This window comes from Eufriesea mexicana, unplaced genomic scaffold (assembly GCF_001483705.2).
Source record: "Eufriesea mexicana isolate 0111107269 unplaced genomic scaffold, ASM148370v2 scaffold76, whole genome shotgun sequence".
In the NCBI taxonomy this organism is placed as follows: domain Eukaryota; kingdom Metazoa; phylum Arthropoda; class Insecta; order Hymenoptera; family Apidae; genus Eufriesea; species Eufriesea mexicana.
Window position 1 is genome coordinate 2,927,543 of NW_016908289.1, and position 10,998 is coordinate 2,938,540.

A 10,998-nucleotide genomic window follows, 5' to 3' on the forward strand; every position below is an offset into this window, starting at 1 on the left:
GTTTTTTTGGGTTCTTTAAGAAACACCAAGGTATTAATCAAGTATTCAATTTTTCGTTTAATGTCCATCTGTCGCAGAATTAAGAACTTACAAAAATTAATTAATCCTCATGAAAGTCCATTTTAATTGTAGGAAATATAGATATTATATTAATTAAAAATACGATAAAATAAAAAAAGTAGACTATTATACTTGAAATGCGATAATCCACTTGTAGAGATTAACCTTTAGATTTGCTTTATGACTCGTTTGTTCGAATTTTTAGTTAAATAATTATGTTACGTAGACTACAGGTAACAACGAATAAACGAATAATTGAAGAAATTAAATGAATGACGTATGAGAAAAACAAAAATGGAGGAAAAGAAAATATGAATAAAGAATAGATTACAGAGAAAAGTGCAAAGACCTTCCTTTGAATTCCAGTGTACGACGCGTCCGTGAAAATTCCACCAGGCGTAATCACAGGCAATTACCAGCAGCTAGGCAATTACGACGAGTGTCTGCAAGTGAAAAGCGGGCATGGATTCACCGGAAAGGCTTGCAGTGCCACGGTAAATTTCGAAATTGCAGAGGACAACGGTAAACCACGCCAACCTGATATGGGTGATCTGCTTCTGAATATAGCCATCGCTTCGGTGAGTAAACTCGATCTTGTTCAATATTCTCCGAACCATTTTCATCTTCCAATCCATTCCCTTAGTCTGCTGATTCCCGAAGACGGAAATTTCTTATCCAGATGGATAAAATATAGAGATAAATTGTTGCATTCTTTCATTCAAATATACATACCTCTGCTTATTATTGCGATTCTTTATAAAAATAATATATTTTAAAGAATATATACACTGTATTCGATAGAATGTTGCGAATTATTTATTGCCCAACTGTTTATGTCATTGAAGAGTGTTAGTTGAAACGTGTCACAAATGATAGACATAAATTTGATAGCGTCGGTTTTCGCTACAGCCCCACGGAAAATGGCTAGTTATAAGTAATTATAACTATGGATATAACTTTTGAAGAAAAGAGATGTTCCCTGTGTTTAAACATCTTTAAGCCTAAAGAAACAGATGATAATGTACAATTAATAAATAAAGATAATAATATAATACTAATTGATTTATCAATCTGGAGATGAAGGAATTACGCAAATACATTGAATTATAATATTATTTGTTCTTACCACGAGATATAGTACCTAATGAACATATATTACGTCAAGAGTTATGTGTACTATGTTCAATTAATCATCACGATTAAAGATACTATTCATTTACTTTGCTCTGTTGGTATGTTTATTCTGTAGCTAATTATAAAAGACTGGAAAAGCTCGTTAGAAGAAACAGATTATTTACAATTTATAAAAATGAAATTTATAAAAATTAGTTATTTATCGTTTTCCTAGATCAAGGGTTAAAAAGTTAAAATTTAAATTGTAAAAATTGAGCTTCGGGGTTTTCAATTTATGCAATTTATTATTTCTCAATTTTGTGTATCATTAACAATAAGCATCTAAATACAGGTCATCAATGTAAAAATTTGTATAAATGTACAATTAAAATAATTGGAATTTACTGTTATACATTTTACAAGTTCTCAAGCAATTTATGACCAAGGTTTCGCAATTACATTACGTTTCTTAAATTACTTCAAAAAATGTTATGCAACTCACAGTAACATGAAAGACATCGAATCGAAACTTCTGTTCACGAAATTCACTTCAACAGATACACTCCATGTTGGTAAAAAATAAATGACTATTTAGCCTTCGAATTTTTAAATCACTATAATTTACGTATGTTTCATTTCTTATTTATTGATTACAAAGCATTCTTCATAAAGCATTTACTTTTGACAAAAAAAAATTTTCTTTTCTTAATTGATAAATTTTAAAAGATCGTAAATTATCTAGCAAATTATCTAAGTATTTAAGACAAGCAAAACGAGTTTTCAGTGGAAATTAAAATAAAATTTTTTCGGTAATGTATTGACTGGGAGCTTATTTATCGACCTTTCTGCCATTAACATCAATATCGACTCAGTATTAACAATGTATCCATACTAAAATTAATGGATCAATAATATATTAAAAAAACATACGTGTTATTATTATATGTTAAGAAGTATATTTATTCTTTACCAGTAAATTTTATTTTATACCACTCTTTAACCCGGATTGGTTTAACAGCTTATCGGTCATTGTTCGGGTATATTATCATCATACGATCTTATTAATCATTATCGTTATCAAACCATTCGCCGTATATCGCATTGAGATTACTGATCTTTCAGTTAGTAGCGTTATTATCTCCGAGATTTAATGGATTCGTCAGGTTCATCAATCAAATTCGATTGGTTTAAATTTTCCTCCAATCACGAAGTTACCCAATTACTCGTTTTACATTTCGTACCTTAAAAAGTCAAAAGCAACGAACAAAAATAAACGAGAAATTATTTCTAGTATTCTTATTATATATAAATATACACAATGCAAATGTATTTTTAGGTTATGCAACTTGCCTGCTTTAAATGTTATTTCAGTCGAACGTAATTTCGTTATATCTCCATACGTGTTCTAAATTTCAGAAATAAACATTTGGACGCTTATTAAGTATGTACTTCGTACCCAAAAATTTCATAAAAATTAGCAACTGTCACTCGCAGAGTGTTCCGTGTATATATTCCACCTCCGGTTAGAATCAAACCAAATGCCCAGAGTTGCGCAACGTAGCTATGCGCAGCTTTGTATGATAGTTTGTATAAACTTGCGTCAGATGGAGCACAGTCGATGAATATCGATATATCAAACTGCACATGCGTTCGATTCATGGATACTGTGTTACCGATTTATTTCCCGCGCTGTGGGACATTTATATTTATGAACGAAACTTCTGTACGGAGCTTAGAAGTTTTTATACGGTTTTATATGATTTTATACGCAACAATTATGTGGTACCACGACACGAAACGGAATATTCGATCTAATTGGTCCCTGCTTTATCTGAATGGTATTATTTTGTTATATACGTAGACGATGGTTTAATTATGAATAATTTTCGACGTTTTCATTATAGGGGCACACAAAATGGAAGGCTGGTCGTTCGGTGAACTACGAATGGATGTGGTGTATTCCATCGAGCTGCAACGATACGGAAATCCAGGAGGCGCTTGAGCTCGGCCTCGACCCTCTGAAGGTGGAGGATCGCGTGGATATGGTGATAAACGTATCGTGCCGGACCGCAGAAACGGATCGGCTCGTCTTCGACGTAACTGATTGGGTTTACATGTAGGTAGATCGCGTTATCGTGTTCCTATGTATGCGGTTTTCGCAGTAACGCAAGACCAATGGCGTCGCTGATCGCCCCGAGTTTCGAGGACAAGGCTAAACGTAGTCTTGTCAATTATTCGAATTTTTATCTAATAATATTTATCTTTTATCTAATTCTAATTTTTATTCTATACGTGAAAATATCGTATCTTTTTACATTCACGATAGTGGGTGAAAATGTGCTTCATTGTAAATCTCGATAGAAATTTTACATCTGATAGGCATATTTATATTTTTGAAAAGAAGCTCTAATCTTTCCTTTTACAATATTCTTCTTAAAAAAGGAGGAAAAAAATAAGGATATTTATTACTGTTCTAATTACCGTCATATATTCCTAATAATTATTATAATTGTAACAACAAAAATGATAATAATAATAATACTAAAAGGGTAAAAGATTAGTGAAAACATAAATTAATTAGTATAATAATTAATTAGAGATTATTATTATTATTAATATTAATATTGTCATTATTGTTATTGTTTATTTTAGAGCTTAAAACTAATGTAATTACTATTACAAAAAACAAATGACGTTTTTCCCATATATGTTTACGTGTTCTATACCTTGTACGTTAATTTAGGTTACATGAAATTTCAGATCGATTCTAGCGATATTTGTGGTAATTATAATTGCCAGTACGAGTTACGACATCGCTAAACAAGGCCATCTGAGTACGTTGAACCGAAAAGGTGAGTTGTTCGTTCTGTTACGTAAATGAAAATTCCCTGCAAATCCATCGTCCGATCGCTTTATCTTGTTTCCATTGCAATTTCTGTAAAAAGAACTCAGGAAAAGATCGGATCGCGAGATTACATCGCTTATGACCGATAAAGATTCTTGGCCGTAAGATAAGGATCAGTGTTAAGGACACTTTGTTTGTCTTGCATAAGCGTTTTATCGACACTTGCGCCGATTAACAACTCTTGACTACGATTTCCGATATTTTTCTAATCTCGTAGCATTTCGTAGCAATTTTCGAGTTTCCAATTTTTTATTTGCCGAGACTTATAAAAATCGTAGAGTTTCGATAGGTTTCTATTGGTTAAGTAAAAGAATAATGTTGAATGAAAGCTTTAGATTTCAATTAATAATCAATTCCATGAACAATCTTTTTCGTGTTCATGTTACATCTACTCTCGCTGTTATCATAGTTGCAAATAATATTCTTATGTTTGTCCAGATAGAAAACATCTTCTTTTGACTTCGTTCTCCGTCTATACGAATGGAAAAAATTTGTTAAGGACTGACAGACACCGTGAATCGATTAAATGCCTTGATGGATTACGTTATATTAGTATTTGTTGGATTATATATGGACATACTCATTACACCGAGATGGTTGGAGTTAAAATGAACTTGAGTGATATTCCACAGGTAAAACGATCTGAATATTTTATTTACTTTGCTTGGTATATTAGTTTATCGATATCTAAATTAAAAAACTAATATTAAACGTCGAATTGATATCGTTAATACTTATAATACATAGTTTTATGGTATAAGTGCGTGTAGTTTAATGAAAAATATCGTATAAGAGAATCTACTTAGACAAATTGCAAGTTTTATTACTGCTAAAGAAAAAATAAAGAAATTCTGCAATTTGCAAAATTTGACGAAAATCTTTTATTTTTCAAGATGCATATAAATTGGGCTAACATGTTTGTACTCAATGCAAATATTATCACCGATACGTTCTTTCTCATAAGCGGTGTTCTGATGGCATACACAGCTCTAATAAAGAACGAGAAGAGTTCAAGAGGCCATTTTGATGTGGTTGGTCTCTATCTTCATCGTTATTTGAGATTAACCCCAGCATACGCCATGATGATTGGATTTTACGCTACTTTGCTTTACAAAGTTAGCTCAGGTCCACATTGGGATCAATGGGTAGGCGCCAATAGAGATTACTGCCGAGAAAACTGGTGGATCAACCTACTTTACTTGAATAATTATATCCATTTACCCAGAATTGTAAGTACCTATACCTGTATTATTCCGATATCGTAATTACTATGCGTGCATTGTTCAACGAAACGAACAATAGTTGTTCATAGGAGAAATTTTTGCATAGTGCATGAAGTGCATACTACAGTGTACTTTCGAGGGACTGATCCAGTGTCTGGGACTGATTGATTTTTTGTCGAAATATGTTGTTTAATAGTGAAACATTGAAAACGAGAACGTAAAATGGATATGATATTATTGAAATAGATACGAATGTTCTATTTACTGAGTGTACAGGATATATCGTTGAGTGAAGAATGGTAGGAGACAACGATAAAGAATCTTGTTCTGTCTAATGTATGTCCGACCTCGTTTTAGTTCTTGGTAATAAAATTTTAACTCGGAAGGTTTTGAACGTCCATCAATGAACGATCTGACGTATTCTATGTCTGTAGAGATTTTTCATTCTTTCTAGAACCATTTTAGGAGTAACTAACTTATCAACTGTAACAATAAAAACTTTGAATTAAAGAGATACTAGCAAAATGAAGATAGAACAATATATTTTTTATATTACTCACTGTGCCATCTACTATGTCACAAATATTAAGAAAATCTTTTGCAAATAAGTGATGAATGGCGGGTTGCTACTCACAAGGCGCTCAAATTCTTCTATTTTTTAATTTTCTTATTAAGAATTAAAATAAGATTGGACATAAGTTTACTGTACAAAAATTTTCTATTTTCTTTTTGTCATACTTTACCATTTTCTGTTTATTCTGTAATTTAAAAATTTTCTTTACACGATATGGTCGATTTGAACGTAATTTCTTTGAAATTGGGAATGAATTATTCACATAAATTACTGATTAAGCAGCTTATTTTGTATTTTAAATTCGCAGTTTGGAAAGAAAGTATTAATCTTCGTTATTTTATTTTCGAATGGGCAATTTAAGGGAACTGCTGTCATAAAACCAAATAGAATCGAATTTCGTTTATTTGCTCAAAATACTTCCATTTAGTGAAATGAAGAACGGCTATATATCGATACTAAACAACAAATTTCAAAGAAAATTCTATCTATTTTAGATACATAGTTCATGTTTCTTACTGACCTCAATTTTTAATCCCTTTGTTCTCTCGAAGCTCTAATGTTCTTAACTTCATTTACAAATATGTAAATGTCTCTGCCTGTTGTCTGTCATAGCTTTCTGTGTTGCATGATGAATAATTATATATTTCGAACGAAGCATTTCGTTGTATCACATATTTTCATATTCGATCAAATTAATTATTTAAAAATAATTAATCAAAATTTAATAAATTTTTCTAGTAATTATTCCTGAAAAAAAATGTATAGATCAGAAATTTCATGTCGTTTTTCCACATTAATTTTATCGAGTCATTTAGAATGAAGAGAAAGGAAAAAAAGAAACAATTAATATCAAATGATGCACGCTAGAAAGATCTTTGGAAACAGCTTGTTGAATAATTGTTTATTTCTTACTTCTGTTTTTAGTGCATGTCTCAGTCTTGGTATCTGGCAACCGATATGCAACTCGTCTGGCTGTCGCCGATTTTCTTGTACCCTATGCTCAAGTTCACGCGAGAAATCTTCTTCTGGCTCATTTTCGTGTTAGGTCTAATTGCCTCCGTTCTAATACCATTCTTAATAACATTCAGTCTCAGGCTCGAAGGAACTATGCTCTATTACAAGGAGTGAGTGTAGAAATTTACTTCTTTCACTTTCTTCCTATTTTCTACCCGGTGTTCACGAAAACGCTGCGTCAAAATTTCAGGGGAGATAATGCTCGTTAAAGTAAAGAAAAAATGATCAATTCACGTAGTAGTTATTTATTTTCAAGTTATAAGATGTCGAATTTCAAATAGCTTCCTTACCATTGATAATTAATTGATATTTATTAACGTTAATGCACAATTAATCTGTTACCTTGATTAATTAATATCTAATTATCGAATTTTTGATTATTTAATATTTTTTTATCTATTTTAACGAGTACTACATGCTCTTACAATTTGGCGCAATCTTTTTTTTTAATTTCTGTATTTCTCTTTTCTTCCCATCTTTCCATGACGCCGCGCTATACCGTCTGATTTATTTCACACGCGACTACTTTTTACTGCTTCGTTTCTTCGGTGACGCTTCTTATTTTAAATTTAAAAAGACCCTCGGATATTTAACATTTATTTCCGATACTTCGCTATTAAAAATATCGTTGGAGAAACATTTTAACAGATTATTACTACGTTTTATATTTATAAAACGGATTTTGATATTGAAATTAGTATAGCGAAGAATGTAAAGAACTCGTGTCTATACTGACAAAATTATAGCAGTGTCTACCATAATACTACAACTACTATATATATACTAGGCTTAACTAGTTTAGAAATCTTTTGGGTCCAAATATGCGTCATCAAAATATTTTTATATTCTTGAGTAGTGTTTCTATTAAAATAAACGAATGTTTTTCTATTATATTTCGTTTAAATATTTTTTTAAAAATGAATATTAATAAATTTATTTCTAAATATTTGTAAAACTTGTTTATATAAATTATAAAAGTTTCCATAATAACGATTAAAAAGTGATACATGATATAAAATCATTTTACTGAAATTAAGGATGAAATTAATGAAACGGATTGTATATTTCGTTTACTAATTTTTTTGTTCTTTTTGTTGCTAGTAACACGGACGTGGCCAACGTTTACATACACATTTACACAAGGGTTTACAGCAGATACGGGTCTTACATTATTGGTTTAGCTCTTGGTTATTTTTTGTACAAGAACCGGTCAAGGGTTTTAAAAATTCGTCGTGTAAGTATATTCAATTTGATACACGATTTGTATCATTCGTCAAATTTGTTTTTGGAAATTTGTTAGGCTTGGGTGTTATTCGAACTCTATACTTGACTAAAATTTAACTTAAAAATTGCAATAGTAAAATAATTTGTACTGTACTGTTGACATATTAATTATATCTACACAATGATACGTCACACGATATATTACTATACAATATACAAACATGAAGATAATTTTGTGGATTTACTAAAAGTTTAAACTTGTATTTGTTTATTTATAACATTTCTTGCATATTCTTTTGCTTATTTAAACACTAATTCATCTTCTGTGCTTAAATACCTCTTCCTCAAATTATGTTCCTTTTAAAAATTTTCACCAACTTATGGGGTACAATTTAAATCTCGTTTTCTTCATTTAGAAATGAAAGAAGAAGACTATTCTACTGAAACGAAGACAAAGTGATTGCGACATACGAAATGTGTGTTCATCAGAGAAAGTAGCAAACTTCGATTCGACTTTTTTTTTCGTAGCAAAATTTGTTACTAATTGAACCGATGATTTTGTTTAGATATACTTGGTGTTGGGATGGCTGGTAGCTGCAGTTTCCGGTATTTTCATATTCGTCTGTCCTCGATGGATGTACTTTGACGATTATTCTTATGACAAGCTTGAAGCAAGCTTTTACGCAGGCTTCCACAGGCAAATTTTTGCCCTCTCAGTTTCCTGGCTTATCTTCTGTTGCGTTCATGGCTACGGTGGTAAGGTTTATTCTTTATGTTTCCTTATTGCAACGCAACTGTGTGTATATAATATCACTGAATTAATTCCATACCGATTAAACTCGTGATAATAAAGATTCTATGCAAAATATCATGTAAAACGCAAAGTAATATAAGCGAAATTATTCTGACAGATCGACAGTTTTTGATCACTAATATACCGACATTTTAGTTCGTGTTACATTCTTTGCTATTTTCCAAAAATCCAATATTATTTTATGATACACGAATTATTAGAGGAGTTAAGAAATGGTTTTTACGTATTTATTTTGTCTATTTTGATAGATTAGTTACTAATTACCGACATAAGATAAAAGTTATGAACTGTCGGATGACTATCACAGTAACTTCATGTGTAACCTTTGCTAAATTTGTATTAATATAGATTGATTCAATATCGTATATATTTAATAATAAATTTAATAATATGCAAAACTATTCAAAGTTTAATTATTACAAATAATTAAGTAAAACAGAACTTGGGTTACAAAACTTTTAATTTTTAATTTTTAATTAAAAATTATATTTATTAATAGAAAAATAAATATGTTTGGGTTATTAAATTTCCAACAATACCTTTTTTCGTTTAAGGTTTCGTGAGTCAGTTTCTCTCCTGGAAAGGCTGGGTACCTTTCAGTAAGTTGACCTATAGCGCTTATTTGTGCCATTACGTGTTTCTATTGACAGAAGCTGGTTCAGTTCGAACTACTGGCATAATCTCAAGCATGGCAATTGTAAGTACATTTACATATACATAATACGTATTTTCTATACAGGGTGTCCCAGTAACGGTTCAAATGAAAAAATTCTATTCTGTATTTTCGATTTGTTTTTCTAAGGTTCGAGTTCAAATTCACGTTTCAAATAAATTTCAAATTGAAAGAATTTAAGCCCAATCGTGGTTATATCGACTAACTATTACAAATCACTTTGTGTATAATTAATTGATCCTTCACCGAATCTACAGCTTCGCAGCTTCTTCAGCAATCTATGCCTCACGATGCTCCTCTCTGCGCTCTGGACATTATGCTTCGAAATGCCCTTTATGACGCTGGATCGCGCCTTTGTCTCTCAGCGCAAGGGCCAATCGAAACTGTCATCGAAACCAAACCAAGGAAAAATATTTGGTTCCGTTGACTCCAGCAAAGAAATTTATCGGTCAACGGAAGAATCCACGGCTACGCTGTCACAGAGCTGTGAAAATACGTTCAACCGAAAGTGTAGCAAAGACAACATGTACGATGTAGATTTAAAATCCGAAGACAGAGACGACAAGTGTCCGTTCATCTTTGTAATCGGGTCCAACAGCAACGATTCGTGGGTACAGGGGAGGAACATTCATCAAAACAGCGGCTTTGATCAAGATTCCGACGAGCTATTTAAGTCGAGAACAGAGAACAGAATTGATCGCGTGAACAAATCGATCGTAAATGCGAATTTGACGAGGAAAGAAGGATCTAGGAATTTGGACCAGGTGAACGGTAGTTAATCAACAAATTCATCAATGCAACATTCGATCAGCTTGCGGGTCAAGCGTTTGTTTGTACGCAGATAGAAGCGAGGTCAGATAATGACAGTATGAATTAAGCGGAATGACAATTCGTTCCGGAGACGTATGTTTTGAGATAAACATTTATCGATGGCCTTGTCGCGGTATTTCTGAGAGTATTCGCCTGATACAAATTGCCTAACGGGTATTTTCTTTATTTTATTGTTGTTCAGGGATGTCTAATTAACTGTATAGAATATGGCCAAGTGTTTGGATGTGATCAAGTAAATAGTGATTCCTTATAAGATAGTGAATTAAGAGGATCTTTTGGTCTAATGGGGTGTTATTATTAAGATATTTAATAGGCTTTCGAGAATTATTTAACGTGTTCTGTAATATTAGGATTAAAGCTACATTTTGGTATAACTTGATGCCACGTATCAGTTTTATTTCAATATTTCTCTTTTATAATGGTTTAAGTTTGTTAAAAGGCTTCTTATACTTGCCAAGTTCCATATAGGTTGATTCATTATCGTGAGAAATTTTAGGACCAATAGGAAAAAAGTTTTACCGAATATTAAAATTAAATGTAAAATATACAAACATACTTCTTTTTAAA

General features: G+C 31.6%; 1 protein-coding gene across 1 annotated transcript in view; it reads left to right on the forward strand.

Annotated features, from left to right (window-relative positions):
• LOC108555096 (nose resistant to fluoxetine protein 6) overlaps positions 1 to 10,711 on the forward strand; it is a 31,157-nt gene extending 20,446 nt beyond the window's left edge. Inside the window, exons 2-11 of the mRNA XM_017910609.1 lie at positions 427 to 638; positions 3,078 to 3,289; positions 3,934 to 4,025; positions 4,517 to 4,710; positions 4,972 to 5,307; positions 6,800 to 6,999; positions 7,991 to 8,123; positions 8,680 to 8,869; positions 9,482 to 9,624; positions 9,858 to 10,711. Coding sequence (XP_017766098.1) covers positions 427 to 638; positions 3,078 to 3,289; positions 3,934 to 4,025; positions 4,517 to 4,710; positions 4,972 to 5,307; positions 6,800 to 6,999; positions 7,991 to 8,123; positions 8,680 to 8,869; positions 9,482 to 9,624; positions 9,858 to 10,379 — 2,234 coding nt within the window. The 3' untranslated portion in view covers positions 10,380 to 10,711. The remainder of the gene's footprint in view (positions 1 to 426; positions 639 to 3,077; positions 3,290 to 3,933; positions 4,026 to 4,516; positions 4,711 to 4,971; positions 5,308 to 6,799; positions 7,000 to 7,990; positions 8,124 to 8,679; positions 8,870 to 9,481; positions 9,625 to 9,857) is intronic.
• The last annotated feature ends 287 nt before the right edge of the window (positions 10,712 to 10,998 follow it).